At 41.7% G+C, this 18,994-nt stretch overlaps 8 protein-coding genes across 8 annotated transcripts; 2 read left to right on the forward strand and 6 right to left on the reverse strand.

Moving 5' to 3' along the window:
• Positions 1 to 704: 704 nt before the first annotated feature.
• On the forward strand, positions 705 to 2,201 carry FZO1_1 (mitofusin; the record flags this gene model as incomplete). The annotated part of the gene is made up of 5 exons (XM_064819528.1): positions 705 to 846; positions 900 to 964; positions 1,031 to 1,536; positions 1,635 to 1,903; positions 1,963 to 2,201. 5 exons carry the CDS (start codon positions 705 to 707, stop codon positions 2,199 to 2,201), a joined length of 1,221 nt encoding a protein of 406 aa, XP_064679735.1.
• Positions 2,202 to 2,351: 150 nt separating this feature from the next.
• ATC70_000108 (uncharacterized protein) lies at positions 2,352 to 4,882 on the reverse strand (the record flags this gene model as incomplete). The annotated part of the gene is made up of 2 exons (XM_064819529.1): positions 2,352 to 3,692; positions 3,746 to 4,882. The coding sequence occupies 2 exons, from the start codon at positions 4,880 to 4,882 to the stop codon at positions 2,352 to 2,354; spliced, it is 2,478 nt and encodes an 825-aa protein (XP_064679736.1).
• Positions 4,883 to 8,759: 3,877 nt separating this feature from the next.
• On the reverse strand, positions 8,760 to 10,064 carry SUL2_1 (Sulfate permease 2; the record flags this gene model as incomplete). The annotated part of the gene is made up of 1 exon (XM_064819530.1): positions 8,760 to 10,064. One exon carries the CDS (start codon positions 10,062 to 10,064, stop codon positions 8,760 to 8,762), a length of 1,305 nt encoding a protein of 434 aa, XP_064679737.1.
• A 690-nt stretch (positions 10,065 to 10,754) lies between these two features.
• ATC70_000110 (uncharacterized protein) lies at positions 10,755 to 13,170 on the forward strand (the record flags this gene model as incomplete). Its single annotated transcript, XM_064819531.1, has 2 exons — positions 10,755 to 11,130; positions 11,195 to 13,170. 2 exons carry the CDS (start codon positions 10,755 to 10,757, stop codon positions 13,168 to 13,170), a joined length of 2,352 nt encoding a protein of 783 aa, XP_064679738.1.
• A 146-nt stretch (positions 13,171 to 13,316) lies between these two features.
• Positions 13,317 to 14,457, reverse strand: ATC70_000111 (uncharacterized protein; the record flags this gene model as incomplete). Its single annotated transcript, XM_064819532.1, has 6 exons — positions 13,317 to 13,636; positions 13,688 to 13,745; positions 13,804 to 13,860; positions 13,915 to 14,197; positions 14,262 to 14,313; positions 14,370 to 14,457. The coding sequence occupies 6 exons, from the start codon at positions 14,455 to 14,457 to the stop codon at positions 13,317 to 13,319; spliced, it is 858 nt and encodes a 285-aa protein (XP_064679739.1).
• A 129-nt stretch (positions 14,458 to 14,586) lies between these two features.
• On the reverse strand, positions 14,587 to 14,869 carry ATC70_000112 (uncharacterized protein; the record flags this gene model as incomplete). Its single annotated transcript, XM_064819533.1, has 2 exons — positions 14,587 to 14,758; positions 14,820 to 14,869. 2 exons carry the CDS (start codon positions 14,867 to 14,869, stop codon positions 14,587 to 14,589), a joined length of 222 nt encoding a protein of 73 aa, XP_064679740.1.
• Positions 14,870 to 16,459: 1,590 nt separating this feature from the next.
• ATC70_000113 (uncharacterized protein) lies at positions 16,460 to 17,103 on the reverse strand (the record flags this gene model as incomplete). Its single annotated transcript, XM_064819534.1, has 2 exons — positions 16,460 to 16,930; positions 16,987 to 17,103. 2 exons carry the CDS (start codon positions 17,101 to 17,103, stop codon positions 16,460 to 16,462), a joined length of 588 nt encoding a protein of 195 aa, XP_064679741.1.
• A 148-nt stretch (positions 17,104 to 17,251) lies between these two features.
• Positions 17,252 to 18,009, reverse strand: ATC70_000114 (uncharacterized protein; the record flags this gene model as incomplete). Its single annotated transcript, XM_064819535.1, has 2 exons — positions 17,252 to 17,670; positions 17,730 to 18,009. The coding sequence occupies 2 exons, from the start codon at positions 18,007 to 18,009 to the stop codon at positions 17,252 to 17,254; spliced, it is 699 nt and encodes a 232-aa protein (XP_064679742.1).
• Positions 18,010 to 18,994: the final 985 nt, after the last annotated feature.

Below are 18,994 nucleotides of genomic sequence, written 5' to 3' on the forward strand. Positions count from 1 at the left end.
TTGCCATTTAGAAGGATTTCCTTTGGCGCGTCAGCCGTCACTTAGTTGATAATTGCAGTGTGAGCGAGCATGGATGAATCGGCTAATGTCTTTACCGGCTTGATTTGACATTGGAGAAAATCAAGTAAGCAAAAGAAAAAGGAGGTGCTGATCATGTTTATGTATTGCAATTAGGTATGAATCAATGCAACAGTGATAACAACTTGTATGATGGCACCAATTCGATCCAAGGCACCTTGAGAGATGATGTTCAGAGATCATAGTGCATTTGACAGACATTTGTCATTTCCACAGTGTTCTTCAATGAGCAACATGGATACATGAGCTTTCATTCATTGAATATAGATCCGCTTTTTGTTTCAAACGTTTGTCACTCTTTGCATTTAATCAAATCGCCTTGATGGCCAAACATCAAGCTTCGGCATCAACATGACGCAAAAAAAAAAAATGGTGGTTGGAAAAGGTACACTCATCATTTGGCTGCCTCATCAAAGATGACCTGCCAGGTTCAAGAGACCAACAGTAGCGCCTATGATGTAACATAGCAATCTACACACAGTGAAACGCATTCGAGTCAAATGTGTGTTCCTGAGCCACTGTTGGATCAGTCCATGAAGGAGCCAATGAGCTCAATACACTGTTTTCCAGAAAAGCATGTCCAATTGGGGAGGCGGTCAATCAACGATTGCTTTTACTTGAATTACATGTCTACAACATCAAGCAAGTCAAAGCTGATATACATCACGGCCGTTGCCATACGGCTGGCTGTCTTTAGCTTTCCGTCCATGTCGAGTACACTTGTTGAACGAGTCGAATTATCCACCCCAGTAACCAGTTTCAAGCGATGTATGTAGTAGTATGGAAACCAGACAAAACGATTAACATATTAGATTGACTAGTAACAGAAGGCGTCTATCTATACAATAATAACGTTCCTCCTTACGACGGAGGTGCTTTCCATCAAGCAAGTAGCCCCATGATTGTAACTGCCTGTTGTCTATCAACACTTTAACACCTATCCTACTTTTAGTCGCCACTCTTGCTATGTTTGTTCTCATTCATCATGGCGCTACCAGACAACACGATACCTGTGCTCTACTGTGCATTGGATGTCATCATTGCTTATACGCTATCCTGCATTGCACAGCTCAAGCAACAAGCAGATGTCAGCAAGCCAGTGCTGCAAGTGGAACAGGGTCGATCACCCATTCAGCCCACCACCGTCGCGGCTCTCTACCTGTTCAACCCATTGACCATCTTGTCTTGCATCTGCAAATCAACACTCATCTTCACCAACCTCAGCATCGCCATGGCCTTGCTAAGCGCATTGAAGCAGAAGCCACAAGCCAGTATGTTTTGGGCTGCGTTGGCTTCGTATCTTAGCTTTTATCCAGCCATGTTGGTACCTGCATTACTATTGATTTTGAAATCACCAAGACCTCTGGTTGTATTTGCTGGGTCCTTGATGGGATTGTTTGTATTTTCAAGGCTGTTTATTGGATCTTGGGATTTCATTCAAGCAACTTATGGTATCATGTAAGTGATTTCTCATGACGAGATGGTTGTAGGGAGAGAGAGAGAGAGAGAGAAAGAGAGAGAAAGGCTAACCATGGCATACACACACACACATACAGCATCTTTTTATCAGACTTGACACCCAATGTAGGCATGTTTTGGTACTTTTTCATAGAAATATTTGATCAGTTTAGATCATTCTTTATGGTGGTATTCCAGTTCCATACATTCATCTTTGCCGCACCCATCTGCATCAAGCTCAAGAACCAGCCCATCTTTGCCATCACCATACTGTGTGGCATTATGGCCATCTTCAAGAGCTATCCTTCAGCCAGTGATGCCGCTTTTTATCTGGGATTAGTGCCTATTCATGATGAATTGTTCAAATGTAAGCATTTTTATGGGTTTCTTATGGTGTGTTGCAAGGCACTTATATGTGTTGGATAGACTGTCGTTATGGCTTCTTGGTCTCCAATCTGTTCTTGTATGCCTCGGCATTGGCACCGATATTCTGGCATTTATGGATCTATGCAGGCAGTGGCAATGCAAATTTCTTTTATGCCATCACCCTTGTGTATAATCTTGGCCAAGTCCTGCTGCTAATCGATATCGTGTACGCTGCGCTTCGCAGAGAGTACGATATCAAGCATCCCGAGTCTATTGGTAAAATCGTCGTTCACAAATGAAAGAGTAAACCACAAGCGTTTTATTTTTTATGGTTAAATAAAAATGATAATAATGATGAAAAATAATAATGATAAAAGAGAGAGAGAGAGAGAGACTCGGGAAGGAAGAGATAATGCCATATAAGGGGTGTAGTGGAGAGAGGGGTAAAATTAAGCATCTTCTTTAACAATCAAATGAGGATCGGTTTGAACCATTTCAACTTTTTCTAATAGCAAGCCAGATTTGGACAAGATGGAGGCAAAGTATTCAGCTGTTTCCTTGGACACAAAGGCAACTTGCTCGGTTTCATTGCGCTTCTGCTCCTTGTTTTCAATGGCCTTTTGGATTCTATTTTGGATCTCCCAACCCTCCACACGCAGTACCTTGCGGCTCTCACGAGCAATGCGGTGGCCTTGACCTTCAACGTAGCCTGTATCACGGACAGCTTGCTTAAACTTCTTGACCAACTTGCGTTCGACTGCACTGCGCATGTCGCTCACCACATAGACCAAGAAACCGACACTCGCAACACCTACAACAGGAACAATCCAACGACGCAAATTGTTGTTGTTGCCCATCATGTTGGAAACACTCCAGATGCTAGAGACAGCATCCTTGAATCCAAGCATGCGACCACCCACCATGGCAGCTGCGCCAAAGGACAAGGCAGCACCTGACAATTTGTCATCCAGCACCAAATCAAAGAAATCAGTGGTTTCGACAGTAATGGATACTCTGCGCTCTCTGTTCTTGACACACATCTTGTTGACATCAGCAGCCATATCATAGGTGCCCAAATGCTCGGTACCCATGCTATGCAAGCGTTCCAAACAGACGGCGGTGTCTTGACGGGCATGTTGTTCCTCTTGGCGCACTTCATTCAGCAACTTTTGAACCATGGAGTCAGCAATGTCTTGAGCGTATTGCCAGATCAACAAGATACCAGGGTACTCAATGGTGCCGATAGCTTGACCGACATGTTCCACAGCTTGATTCAATCTGTTTTGAGCATGCATCTGAACAGAAGTGACAGCTTGCTCAGCGACCTTTTCGACTTGCTCCAACAAGCGATCACGCACACGCAACAAGTGTTGGTAAGCAGGAAGGTCTTGCTCCAGCTCCATGGTGGCCTTGGCATAAGCATCTGACGATTTCTTTTCATTGGCTTCTGACAAGACGTTGATGTCCTTGAGCAAGTTGATGAGATAGTTCTTTGCAGGCAATAATTTGGACTTTGTACGGTTCTCTAATACAAAGGCACGCAGACGTTGTTCTAAGCGAGCGAAATCTGGAGCATCCAACTTGCGAGACCCAGGTTCCAAATCGACGTTTCCAGCACTGACAAAGTGGACTAAATCATCTGCATCTGCATAGGTGGCGGGTGAAAGCTGACGAATCTGTTCCAAAATTAAGCGCTTGCAACGATCCTTGTCTCTGATCGAGTCAAAGCGATTGACAACAATGAAGATGTGGGTCTTTTCATTCGCTGCATTCCATAAGAATTCTTTACCCTGTGCATATGGTTAGTTGACCAGCATGGAGTGTGACAAAGCAAAAGACTTACAGAGAGTGTAAAGTGATTTTCAGCACTAACGACAAAGACAACAACATCAATTTCTTCTTGGCGAGCAAAGACGGCGGTTGTCTTGACTGAATCTGTATTCAAACCAGGGGAGTCGATAAGAGCAATGTCCACTACACCGTTGTGAAGCAAAGATTCTTGCGTAGTTCTAGCATCATTGGCGTAAATCTTGAGCATTTTGTAGTGCTCATAATCTTCCGTAATGACCTTGTAGAGATGGCGCATTTCAATGACATGATACGTGTTGGGATCAAGGCGGTTGTAAGCCTCTACAATGGGGATAGCATGCACTTGTTCCAAACCGTCGTTCAGCATGGCATCCAAGACCTCGCAAAAGACGCTTGTGCAGGGTTGTTGATCGGCAGGCAGAATCTCTCTCTTCAACAAGGCATTGACAAAGGTGGATTTACCAGAGTTCAAATCACCAGTAACTAGAACCTTGGAAGACGTATCGGCAATACGAGCTTGCAGTTTACCAAGATGGTTCAAGCTTTGATCCAAACGGTCAGTCAGCAAATTGGCAATGGATTTGGACTCCAGTGAACTGAGGTCGGTGGAGGAGTGACCCATCTTCAAGTCCAACGAGAGGATGTTGAGTTCATGAGGCAATAAGCGATGGTGTTCAAGTTGTTGTGCTAAAGAGTCTGTTTGTGTTACAGAGGAACGACGCACAGCGTCCAGGATTTGAGATGAGCTAGTGTCGAGTGTCTGCGAACGAGTGATGGTGGGCTTTTGTTGCATAGGATAAAAGATGGGAAATTTGTCCTTGTTAGCAGCCTTCAAGTCCTCGCAAATGCCAACCACAGAATGGATATGACTAATCAGACGCTGGCAGCTATCACGGTACGTTCTTTGCTCTTGAGCTGCGTTCAAACGGTGTTGATGAGTTCTGGCAGCATTGTTGGTGGATGTGGATGGCGATGGGATCGGGCTCTTTTGCAGTTCAAAAGAGCTCTCCATGGACGAAAACATGTTGCTGCTGCCACTGCTGCTCATACTGCTGCTCATACTGCTAGGGCTGAAATAGGAATCGTCCATACTGGGTGCTGAGTTACGTCTCAATGAACGCTTTGACGACATGACAGAGGACGGCACTCCGAATATTTGTGATTGTGACATTATTCAAATGCTGATTTCCTGATTTTTGGCTGTTTCTTCTAATGAAATTGGTTGAAAGAAAGGGGGAAGGGGAGGGATAGAGAACAAGCAGAAAATAAAAATAGAGAAAAAAAAAAAAAAAAGAGAAGGGTAAACAAAAAAAAAATCTTCCCATTTTGTTTTAGGTTACTTTCAGTAATCATGAATTAACAACAGACCTACCCGATTGGCCTACCTTGTCGAGTCACCCCAATTCACACTTGAAATCAGTACACAAAGACCGAGGGGGAAGAGACATTGCAAGGATCTGAAGGGGGGGAGGGGGGCTTTTATTACAAACTCTACGGCGAATATTTTGTGTGAGCATTCATACTGTAGAAAGTGTTTATTGTACTAAATGACATCATGTAAACAAAGGTTCAAGAATTCAACTGTGGTTTCATGGTGGTGCCATTGATCCATGATTTTCAGCATTTGATTGTCCACATCATGGGCTCCGGTGTCTCGAGTTGTGTCTGTTGCTGTGCTTTGATACAGACACTAAAAAAGGGCTCCTTTTCACATTACGAAGCAAATGTATAGGTGTCTGGCCTTTTTGAAAGAATCGTACAAGCTAAAATGTCATCAGCTGAACCCTGCAGCCTGGCCTAATCGTTTACAGCGCACATGTGCTTTTTTAAGGGAGCTATCTCAGTGCTGCCTCTGCTACTCCACATCTCTCAGTGGCATTTGCTGATCGATTATTTGAATAATCGCTGATCCAATAGCGTTCGTTCTGGAGCATAACAACTATTTGTAAGATGGCCGACCAAACAGATGTCCAACATCCCATTATTTACAGAACGTATTCTATGAATGGATGCTTCTACTGATCGCAGACTCTGTTTTTTGCTGCATTCTACATACTGTGCCTTTTAGCTTGAAATGTCTTCAAGCAGCTGTCACGTATACACTCATAGTTCTGCAAATGTCTACTGAAATTACATATTTCAATGTTTCTCTATAGATAATAACCACCTATGAATGACCTGTAACTGCAGGCATGACTTTTCTGCAGTGTTTCACATCTGCATCCATGGAAACAATGCATATACGAGCAGGCGGCACACTTGCATTACCTCTTACTACTCAAAGATTGGCATTATACAGTGAAGTTTGAATGTATTTGAGCCATAGTTTTTTTTTTTTTTTAGCTGGAAGCTGTTTCAGACCGCCAGGATAGCACCAAACAATTGCTTTCATCTCGTATTTGCTTACTGACATCTTTGCTCAAATTGTTTTTGACCGCAAATATGAAGACATTTGCAGAAGCATATCACCAAACTCCTAAAATAATACATTTTATTCTGCCGTCACATAGTAAAAAGTTAATTACAAGAGTGCCCGTAGGGAAATCAGCCATTACTGTCAGCTTGGCAGAAACCGCCCTGATTCTTTGAATACTCCAGCTGAGCCATATACTGTAAATTTTGTTTTTCACAACTTTCCTGAAACTGCAAATCCTGTTGTTCCTGAACCTATTGAAGGTAAGATTCCAGTAACAACTTTTCCAACGTACATGAGCCCACTTTTGGAATTAGGAGCTACCGTCAACGAGAATATAGTAAGGTGTAATTGGTGTGGCCGCACTGGACACCAAAGGCGTTCGCATAAGGATTGTGGAATGAGGATACTTTGAAATACTTCTGACAGAAGAGCAACTTGCCCATGGTGCCATAGAGAAGGACATACACGCAGAAATCATCTTGACTGTGCGCTAAATCCAATCAATCAGCCATCTGAGCAACCGTCTCCAACACTAATTGTACAAGGCTTTCCAAATGCCTCTCAATCTGAGGCCACAGCTGAAACTCTGGACTCCAATGTCATCGTAACAGCAGTTGTATGTCCCTTTTGTGGAATAGAAGGGCACCAACGCCGATCTCATTATAATTGTGCCGAAAATCCTCTACGTACAGGTGCAATAGATTCTTTTTTGATGGCGCGAAATCCTGAAGCACCTGAGGCTAACCGAAATGATTTGGGAGGCATGAATGCCTTGTGCTCAAAATGTGGATTGATGAAAGAAAGCAAAGAACAACAAGGGCTTCTCCAACGTTTCAAATCTGCTGTCAAGATGGCCAGGCAATCTTGAACCCAGTATACCATTTTTCCAGAGCTTATTTTCAATCTTTTGAGTGGCAATGACGATGTTAGCAAAGAGTTCAAATCGAACATTAGAACGTATAATTCTGCTCTCAGCTTTACCTCCATGAATGCAACTTTAGATCAATCAGTTGCGAATAATCAAAATGGTGCCTACGCATTCCGTATTCACGGTAGCGTCTATCATCTCATGAGCTCTGCACTTATGCCAGCAAATGATACACGCCCAAAATTTGCTCAAATATATATATATATATAAATATATATTCGATGGGGAAAATGAGCTGGAAGCCCCAACATTGAGAGAACCACTATGCGTCTCCTCCAAAATATGATGCACAAAGTCAATCCTTTTGTTGACTTATTTAAAATCATGGAGGAGCTACCTCATGCTTTTTGGTTGAATTTTGACAATGTTTTTTTTTGATCCCCAAAAAGGTTGAGCAAAGGTGTCAGAAATTAACTGCCAGATGAGAGCAACCGTTTGGGGCTATTCTTACGATCTAAAACGGCCTTGAATGCGAGAAAACGCAGCTCAAATGCACTTGGATTTTGCTGTATTAGACACACTTTTGGCTAAAAAGGGACAATATCTGTTTGATTCTTGCCTGTATATGTAGTTTCTACGAGTATAGGGATGTAGAGCATCACATAAGAATCAGAACCACAGATAATATGAAGGGCTTTCATGTATCAGTGGAGAGTCAAAATGAAAGTAGCAGTATGTTGATAAGATATGCAAGGGCAATCGGTAGCACGAGCTGCTGCTGCGCAGGTTGGTTCTTACCGAGGTGAAGCAAGGGTAGAGAGCCATCTGAAGCATAAACACTCATATGCCATAGTAAAAGGCTGTTTTTCAAGTCAAAAATACGATTGTTTGATTTTGACGAAATCCATGAGGATTAATGATAAGAGAATGTAGACTATACTCTTGCAGAACAGTAGAAACTTGAAATGTGGCGCTGTACTGTATCAGGCATCTGTTTTGCACATACGGCTTGATTCGTTCCACAAACATATAAATCACCAATACATTCATTAAACGAGATCTTTTTTTTTAAAAAAAAATACCAACATGACAGTAGCACAGGGTCTCTAGCGATGTAGGGATTATGAGCTACATGTCACTTTAAAATAGCATAATTTATATATCCTGTAGTGTCTGTGGAGATGGATACGCTGAATGTACGGTGGTAAGCAAGTACAAACAAGGCAAAGGATGTGAGATTATATTTGCTGTAGTGCACAAGCACGCGAGCACGAAAAATACGATCATCTCTTTTTTTTTTTTTTTTTTTTTTTGATCCAACAAGATGTCAATCGCCCATCTGTGTAAAACTCTGTCCTATTATAGAAATTTGGCGGCCACTGCAAACGAGCATTGGAGCTCTGTTATTTGTGATACACACATATTTACAAGATACAACCTAAAATGACGCCTTTTACAAGGTTTACAGCTTTTTATATAGTTTACAATAACATGATGTGATATGGAATGCGATTGCGAATCTCATTTGGACATTTCATAGGTCGATCCTGTTGCGTGGGGGGAGGGAGGGGAGAAAGGGAGGTTACATCCAACGTCGCAACCAGTTTCAAGTATTGCGCCATACAGGCAACAGAAAAAAATAACCATGTTTGATCTGGTTACACCACTACCAAGCATTTACAAACAATACACAAAAAGAAAAAGTGAGAAAGAGTAGCACTTTTATGGATTTAATCATTGAACAATTAGTGTAACTAAAAGGCGTTATTTACTAGCTAATCTCTTGATTCTAAACTTGTCGCAGATGGGCAAATATGTTCTACAGGGCTTATCGAGACGAGGATATTGAACCACGACGTAAAAGAGGACAAACATGCAGAATTGCTTTTGAATCCATCTCAGAGGACAGTAATCTTGCATGTAGGCTTTCATTTCCACTAGGCTCAGCTTTTGATCGTTGTCTTGTTCTTGTGTCTCCTCAGCAGGTGGTGTTTCCGTATTTGGCTTTGCATTGATGATGGTTTGCCAAAGAGCACTGTCTGACAGAGCAGCAACAAATTTGTCTTGGTGGTTATTTGATGATGGTAATGGAGAGAATGAGCTGGGAGGATGAGGCATGGTGGGGTCAGTCATGGTGGAATTGGAGATCATGTCCTCTGTTGTCATTGTCATGGTATGCTGTATGACAATCGACATGAGAGCTGGAGCCAGTAATGGATAGTTGCGGATCAGGTCGACAGAAGAAGAGGATGGTTTGCGCAACAATTCAGACAAATTCCAATTTGGTACTGTGGCATGAGCTAAATAGACATTGGAGACACTGACGGTGGATGTGGATGATAGGTTGGTAGGGTATGAGGATGAAGTAGATGATGCTGTTGTAGGTGAAGTAGCTGTGGTAGTAGTGATGGGTGCTGCTGCAGCTGCAGGAAGAGGAGGAGCACGCACAATGTCCCACTCCAGCGGATTGGACGATGCTGTCGTAGGTGGTGATACAGTGCTATGGGTCATGTTGGTGGTAGAAGGAAGTTGTGCGATGCCTCCTTTGCAAAGAGCAAGCTCAAGACGAAGTTGATCATTTTCAGCCTGAAGTTTATCCATCATGCCTCTGACCCACTTGACTTCAAGCTTGAGTTGGCTGTTCTCTGCTTGACATTTGTCCATTTTCTCTTCCAATGTAGCCATGTACTCCTTGCGTCTATTTCTAAAGTTTCGAGCAGATATCTTGTTTCGTAACTGCCGTCTTTCTTTTGAGGGCATCATTTTTAATTGATCCTCGGTGGGGTCATCGTTTTCATCTTCCTCAGAAGGAGAGCTATGTCCATTCTTACGTTTGCCGAGTTTCGACTCCTGTGGTTGAGGTTGAGGAGGCAGTGGTGGCGAGTATTGGCTGTTGGGGAGAATGGGAGGGAATGAAGTAAGGGCATTCTGCTGTTGCTGGTGTTGTTCATCGACAAGCAAGTAGCCCAAAAGTTCATCGGAAACAGGTTTCTCGTTTGAATCTGTTGTGTCACTGTTTAGTATCCAACTCAAGATTGGATCTAAATCATTCATGTTATTGTTGTTCATTGTAAAATAAAGGGCAAGTAAAAAAAAAAAAAAATCAATTGGAAAGGGGGGGGTGGAACCACGCCTAGTCCGTGTGAATGGATGATTCATATATAACTGAGCGTTTTTTGGACCAATAAAAATGAGTAGAATCAAGGTTTTGGCGAGATGGAACATGTACAATGACAAAGGATGTAGCAGCCGGCTCGAGGGTTGCCATTGGTACCTTTTTTTTTTTCCTTGTCGATATGTGGCCCAAAGGGGGGGAGGGGGGGAGGGGAAACCTTGATTCATCCTCAAGACCTATCGAAATGAGTAAATATCTCGAAATGAAGGTGAGATAAAGTACAACAGTGGAGAGACGCAGTAGCACAAGAAACGGCCATGTACAAATAAAGCAATTTCAGTGTTGAGATTGGCACAAGGCAAGAGTCAAGCAAATATATATATATATATATATATAAATGCAAGCATATACATCAAAATCAAAAAGAGAGATCATCTGATGGAATACAATGATTCGAGGAACACGCATCTAAAGTTCATGGATTTCATTGCAAACAAAACAGGCAAAAAGATGTAATCACTGAAAGCGATTGCGCAATAAATGTCGTACTAAAAAGCACAAAAACTGCATGACAGCAATTGGTATAAATACTCGACACATCCTGAAAACAGCACATTTTGTCTAACAAACAATTGCTCTCAAAGATGTCTGATCAAAATCCCATTGCTCGTTCTTCACTGCAACAGCAGCAGCAACATCCAGCAGACATCATTATTGATTACGAACAAGACAGCTACCGAAAGCAAAGCCAGGAGTTCTTTCACAACTTGCCTCATTACATTCAGGAATACATTGTCAGTCTATTCCCTATTGCTACTTGGATTCATCGTTATAATCTTCAGTGGCTCATCCGTGATCTCATTGCTGGTGCCACTGTCGGTGTTGTGATTGTGCCTCAGAGTATGGGATATGCCAAAATCGCTCAATTGCCTGCTCAGTACGGTTTATATACGGCTTTTGTGGGTCTATGTGTCTATTGTTTGTTTGCTACTTCAAAAGACATTAGTATTGGTCCTACAGGTGAGTGTGTCTTGGCTAGCTGAAATCATCCCCACTTGTCACTTACATCTCTTTCTCTCCATAGCTGTCATGTCTTTGCTTGTAGGTCAAACTATTACTAAAATCACTGCTGAATACGATACCATCACGGGCCCACAAATTGCTGTGGCTCTTTCGCTTCTTACGGGTGCTATTGCCATGTTTATTGGCCTTGTGCGTCTCGGTATTCTGGTAGACTTCATTCCAGGCCCTGCCATTGCTGGTTTCATGACAGGTTCCGCCATCACCATCTCTATCGGTCAATGGCCCAAGTTGTTTGGTATCAAGGGCATCAACACTCAAGATTCATCCTATCTCATCTTTGGTAACTTTTTCAAAAACTTGCCCAACACCAAGCTGGATGTCGCTTTTGGTCTCAGTGGCCTCGTTTGGCTGTATGGCGTCCGTTACGGTTGTACTTGGTTGGGCAAACGCTATCCCAAATACGCTACCCATTTCTTCTTCCTCAGTATCATGCGTAACGGTGTACTTGTCATCTTTGGTACTCTGATTGCCTTCTTGATCAACATTGGCAAGTCCACAAGCCCCATCAGTATCCTCAAGACGGTGCCTGCTGGTTTCCAAGCCATGGGTGTCCCTCATGTGTCCACTGATCTTATTTCTGCTGTCGCTAGTTCTCTGCCCTCCGGTGTCATCATTTTGGTATTGGAGCATGTAGCCATTGCGAAATCTTTTGGCCGTATCAATGATTACTCGATTGATCCCAACCAAGAAATCATTGCCATTGGTTTCACCAACATTTGGGCAGCTTTCTTTGGCGCTTATCCATCCACCGGTTCATTCTCTCGTACTGCCATTAAAGCTAGATCAGGTGTCAAAACTCCTATTGCTGGTATCTTTTCTGCCTTGGTTGTCATCCTCGCTTTGTATGCCCTCACTCCTGCTTTCTACTTTATTCCTGATGCTACGCTTGCTGCTGTTGTTATCCACGCAGTCTCTGATCTGGTCTCCGGCCCTGAATATGTCAAGCGTCTTGCAAAAGTGTCTCTCTGGGAGCTCTTTGTGTTTGTCGCTGGTGTCATCATCACATTCTTTACTACCGTTGAATATGGTATCTATGCTTCTGTGGGTCTCTCCATTGTCATTCTTTTGTTTCGTATTGCCCGTCCTCGTTTCTGGAGCCTCGGCCGCATTCCCTTGTCTTCTGCTACATCTGCTCCTCTCGTTTCTGATACCAAAGAATCTGCTGCTGCCGAGCAACAATACTTGTATGTCCCTCAAAACCACCCTTCTTTGGGCAAATTAGTCGAAGACTTACCTGCTGGTATCTTGATGTGCCGTATTGACGAGTCCTTTACCTATCCCAACTCTGGTTTCATCTCTGACAGAATCATTGCCTACTGTAAGGAACACACGCGTCGCCACCAACACTTTGTCTCCAAGGGTGATCGTGCCTGGAACGATGATGCCAACCCCGCTCGTGATGCTGAGCGTGCTTCTTTACCTCGCTTGCATGCCTTGATCATCGACTTTGCTTCTGTCAATCGTTTGGATTCCAGCGGTTTGCAAGCCATTGTGGACGCCCAAAGTGCTCTTAATCGCTATGCTGGCCAACATGTAGAGTTCCACTTTTCCAACATCCTCCATCCTGCTATCCGTCGTTCTTTGATTGTGTCTGGCTTTGCTAATCAACCTCGCTCTGGTTTCCAAGATGAGCAAGATCAAGCTCAAGCCAAGGAGATCTTGCCTATTGTGCCTGTTTCCAAAGACGGACCATTGCAGCGTCAGCAAACCAATACCACCACCCACAACCACAATGGAGACATTGAGGAAGTCGTTGAAACCCATGATGCCTATGACAAAAAGACTGATTTCAGCTCATCTGACGTGGAAAGCGTGAATACTGCCCACTCTATCCCTTTGCCTCGCGATCGCTACCCCTTCTTCCACTGGAGTGCTGACGAGGCCGTAAGAACCGCATCAAAGACACTGGTCTACCGTCCCACTGGCGACTCTGATACACAGCTTCCAGCCTCTGTTGATGTAGAGGCGCATCACTAATCCCTTTCTGTAATTCTATCAACTATACTTTCTATACATATTATTAGCAACAACAAACTCCCAAAAGATAATAGCCACTTTCATATTTTGCATTCTTTTAACCTAATTTATTAATAAACTATTTCATTACGCAATACGACTTGTATTTAAAGTGGTTTTTGAGCAATACAAGTGTACCAATTGACACTGGTTTGCAAGGCCTCAGCTTCCTTGGCACAGTTGTCAATGTGGATCGCATAGAGCTCTTCGTCTTGCCATTCCGCATTAGACATGGCCATGACAGGGCGCATGTTGGTGTAGCCATGTTGATAGTCATCCCACAACATCTTTCCAGCTTGACCGCCATGGTTCAGCTTGAGAGCTGTTATTTCCACTTGAGCATTCACAAATCCAGCCTTGATAGCACGACCTTGCAACTCATTGGAAATCTTGGGTGGCATGCCTCTTGATTGCAGCATGTTGGACACTAATACATACGTAAATGCATGTGCAAAACGGGGCTTCATTCTATACTTACTGGTGTGTTGCAATTGCTGGAGCAAAGGACCCATATTATTTAACTCATGCAAGTCAGGCTGCAATCCATGCGTATATTAGCCAAGGTGATACATCGTTGATTTATCAGCGACTTACCTCGTGCAATTCAATATAACCGCCAGGTTTCAATACACGAAGCAATTCTTTCAGAGTCTAGCATGTATCAGATGAACATCTTGCATGTATTCTCGAGCAAAATACACTTACGAAATCCCAGTTAGCATCTGTCAAGCCCAAAATAAGCAATCTTTGATGAATAAAATCAAAGTGATTATCAGGATATGGAATCTTTTCAGCGATGTTTGCAATTGTAAATTCACAGTTGCTTGGCTTTGTGTCTTGAGAAAAAGCGCTTGTAATATCAATACCGCAGAACTTGGAATTAGGGAAATCTTTGGCCATATCAAACACCCAGGATGCTGGGCCACAACCAGAATCTAACACTGTGATACCTTGCTCCAACTTTTCTTGCAGTGGTGCCTGGAAATTACTATAGCAGTGTTCATGAGTATACTGTGAGATATGCTAGCCTTGTATAGTATATATGTTATTACGATTGAAGTGTATATTTCAAGACGACATGTTGCTTGTGAACACGGCTCATTTCTTTGTGAAAGAATGTGAGTTAGAAATCACAAGCACACAGACATTCAGCATAATACCATCATTATCCTCGGGCAAAAGATAAGCAACTTTCTCATTAGCATGAAAATTTCTACCATTCAAAATTTGATGTTGAGGTTCAATCATTTTGTTCGTGTTGGGTGATGGGTTGGGAAGGAAAAGGGAAACGAGAATTAAATATACACAACATTCAAAAGGGCATACACTTAATAAATGGCGTGGTCGCACTGGTACCACACCCCCATCAGGATTTTATTACAGCTTTTGAGCATAGTAAGCATACCAATTGATACAGGTCTTGTTGGCCTCTGCTTCTTCTCCACATGCATCAATATACTTTTTCATATACTTGAACATCTGGCCACTCTGGGTTACTTTTAGCCATGACCGGGCGGATGTTGAGGTAAGCATGTTTGTAGTCTCCCCCCTATACAAGACATGTCAAAAACGTCCATAGATGTGTAACACACACACAAGGCAGATATTACCATAGTAGATACCCCGCCTTGTCAGTATGGTTGAGGTTGAGTGGAGTCATTTCTAGTTTAATATTGACGAATCCTGCTTTTGTTAACCGACCTTGTAATTCAATAGCGATTTTAGGTGGCATATTTCTTGAAAGTAACATGTCTGACACTAAGCACAGGTGTTAGTCTTTGATTGTTTTACACATGCTCGAGTTCTTCTCACTTGTGTATTGAATTTTGTGCAATAAAGGGCCCATGTTGCATATCAGGCTACACCAAGTGGTTATTTCATCTGGTGGATATACAACATTCGCTGAGTTTTACCTCTACAATCTCAATATAACCTCCTGGCTTGAGCACACGATACAGCTCTTTCAGTGCCTACACGCATGTGGTCAGCAAGATGCTAGTATCTGGATTTCTCGTCAGCTTACATTTTCCCAATTGTTATTTGTCAAACCAAGAATGAGTAACCTCTGATGAATGTAATCAAATGTGCTGTCGGGAAACGGAATCTTTTCAGCAATGTTACTGACACAGAACTCTACTCTACTCTACATTGGGAGGCTTGATGGCTTCTGGAAAGACGCTCAATGCATCAATGCCGTGAAATTTAGAATTGGTGGGGGTATGTTTCTCCCATCTCCAAGGACCAAGTGGCAGGCCCACAGCCAGAATCTAATACAGTGATGCCTTGTTGCAACAGTTGGGTTACTGGAGCGTGATAATTACTACACAGGAATACAAGGTTAGAGTTGATTTATCTTGTACATTGGATGGCTCCAAATATTTAAATACCGCTGTAATGCGTATCAAAGAATCCAGTGTTGCTGATGCACTCTATCTGCCTCTGCTGAATGCATTAGAAGATACTCATATACGACCACACGCTATAAGCCTACCGTCATAATCGATAGGAAACACATAGGACACCTTTTCGTCTGCATGGTATCTTCTTCCGTCTCTAAACTGAAACTGTTGATCCTTGGCGGATGTCGCTATTGTTGATGGTGAAGTAGACACATCCAACGTGACATTGGCACCATTTGATCTGTTCTATTTCTTTTTAAACGTTACAAGTTTTATCTTAGTTTTTGAGAAGAAGGTTTGACGTACTATAAAGAATACCATTTTCTTGAAATATATAGAAAAAAAAAAAATAGAAAAAAATAGAAAAAAAAAAGTAAAGAAAAAGAAGGAAAAGAAATAGGCAAAAGGTTGTGATGTTGAGATGGATCAAATTGCAAGCTTCTTTGTATATTCATGTAGCACCCGCTTTTTTTTTTTTTTTTCTATTTTTTTTTGTATACACTCTCAACTCTAATCATCTAGCAAGAAAGCATGATTTCTTTGTGAAATGTTATCGAGACCTCATTTTATTGATCTTTTCCATTAAAGACGCACATGTCATCTCAGAACCCTTGAGATGAGATAGTTTGGCAGTAACCATGATCTTAATATCTATTTGAGCATCGGTACTACCTTTTAACTTTGAAAAGCATGTTCTCCCAATGACGATATGGCATAGATTACGAGCAAACAATGTGCAATTACAGTCTTCTTGGTTTCCAGATACGTTTAATACTTTTCTTTTAGAGTTTAGGATTGGAAGAAATCGATAAAAATGCAAAACAGAAAGCCTTGATTGAAAGTCCATGCTACTAGGGAGTAAACATGCTGGTAGGTATCCTACACTTGACAATGGGGCCGTAAACAGACAGCCAGACCTTAAGATAGTCGAGCGGTTCAAATGCCATTGTGCTCATGAGACTTGGTGTATCGCAAGGGTGGATGTACCAACATGGCGTGCCTAGCATTGGATGATCATTTTGCGACACAATAGCATCTTGGTAGACATCTGGTATAATGTATTGGAAAATTTCTGTGTGAGACAAGGGCGTGCCATCCGAGAATGTAGCTTTGAAATAAATGACAGGTACTCGATAGCTAGTTGAATATACAATGTGGTGTTCTAGCTGAATGATCTCGGTCGAGTCTCGTACTGTGCAGTCTTCCTCTTCCTCCAGATCCATGCCATTGATTGCCATGTCCACAACAGCTACATCTTCATTCACGGCTGAACGTTTTGGTATGGCTAATAACACTTTTTGTTTTAAAAAGGATTGTTTCAACTGCAAATTAAAATTTAATAAATAGATGATACATTAGATGTATAATTCACAATTACAATTGACTTTGTTGTTTCTAGTTCCCATTTTAAAGGCTCATTTGTACAGGTCTTGATTTCATTGCAAAATTTATTCAGGCAGGATTCGAATTCTAAACGATTGGATATTATAGACATATTTGAAAGAGTGAGAGAGAAAGAAAAGCGTGTCAAACAAGGAGAGAGAGAGAGAGAGAGAGAGAGAGAGAAAAGAGAAAAGAGAGGGAATCGAAATTAGTGGTTTTTAAATAGGTATGTACAAAATTGGTATGATGAATAATTCAGATTACAAGGTGAGGGACAAAGTATAGATTTTAGCATCAAAATCATCTTTTAAAGAGTATTCAATATCCATCAGCCATGACTGTAACCAAGCCTCGAGTGCCATGGACTCGTTTGATTCGTGATGAACGGTTTGTGCCCATGCTGGATTAGTCATTAGCTTCCAAATCTTGTAAACTGTGCTCGTATGCTTGTCGTCTTGATTTTCATGGTACACGGTCTGGATGATTTTTTGAGAGAATTGCTTGGGATTCAGGATGAAGCCAAGCTGTTGGCTGATGTAGTGGTTATATTCAATCACATCGTTCTTGTTGTAGCCCTCTAATAAAGGTCGAATAGATGCAAGTAGACTGTCCTTGATATGATGAGTTAATTCGTGCTCCAAGACGTCCATAAACTCCTTTAATGTGATACGACAGTATTCTGTTGTTACAGCGATTAATATCTCGAGTATATTTGCCAATACCGAATAGATAACATACCTCTGCCAGCAAATTGCAATTCATGAATAGTCAGGTATGTCTCTGGTGCAGTTTCTATAATCTCAGAGACGGTGGCGTCGACTACTTGACTAACAATTCTGCTGTAATATGACTCTAATTCATTGATGTTCTTGTAGGTATTGATATAAGATGAGGGTATTTTTTTGGTAATTGGGATTGAATGGCGATCTAATTCGAAATGTTGTTGTTGTTGTTGAATGGGTATAGCAACAATGCAAGATGCCATGGCAACCAAAGTGCAAATGGAGATTTTCAACATGATACAAGTTGCTTAATAAAAGGAAAGAGAGAGAGATACAAGAAAAAAAAAGGGGGTGGGGGGAGGGAAGGGAAGGAAATCAGAATCTCATTTATATGCAAAACAATTCCATGTATTTATATTTTCAAGCTTCAAGGAGCCTGTATGTTCGTTGTATCACTTGTCCTATGGTCTCCGCCCTTTTTGTATACATTAAATCCATATAAGCCATGTGTACAAATTACCTGGTAATTCCTACGCAGGTGGAGCAAAGATGGTAATACCAGCTTGTATTCCTTCAAACAGCATCGCGATATTGTCTGCTCTATTGAAAGAAACGCCAGCGACAGCTCCATACTGATGCGAGTTGCAAATTGCTAGGTTTCACATAATAAATTGTTCATTGATTCAATGGAACATTAAGACTCCATTCACCCTCTGTTTAATTTAAAGTTTTTACCTTTTCAAGTAAATGTTCTTGTAGAGATGAAAGCAATATCTAACAAGTTTACCCAAAGACAAAAGAAAAATGCAATTGCATGCTGTTTACTACTTTCAGAACCAAGAAAACCAACTGTTAGCATGGTCATTTCACTCGTAGATGCTATTAAAAGAAATTGAGGGATTTTGTGTTACTTCAAATGTGTGAAATCAGGACAAAGCATCCATTCGCAAGGATCAGTTTTGAGCTGTTTCCGCGTAAAGTCCGAATACATGGATCAGAATCAAATGGCTGAAAGGAAATGGTGCTATTTTTAAATTTGATCTTTGTTGTACATGATAGATTTAAGGACAATACTATATTCTTTTCATGGATTCAAGATGTTTAAATATATATATATATATATATATATAAAAAGACAATCTTTGTAAGGATTGGGGCCCTGTAGCCGCGTGCTGCAGTTGGTAGTTTGTTTACAGAGTGTGAGTTCTGTACTCTGCTGATCAAATGTCTTTGTTTATTAGCATTGACTGCTATATTTATACTTCTTGTCCCTCGACGTTC

This window comes from Mucor velutinosus (assembly GCF_035048745.1).
Source record: "Mucor velutinosus strain NIH1002 chromosome Unknown tig00000034, whole genome shotgun sequence".
NCBI classification, from domain to species: Eukaryota; Fungi; Mucoromycota; class Mucoromycetes; order Mucorales; family Mucoraceae; genus Mucor; species Mucor velutinosus.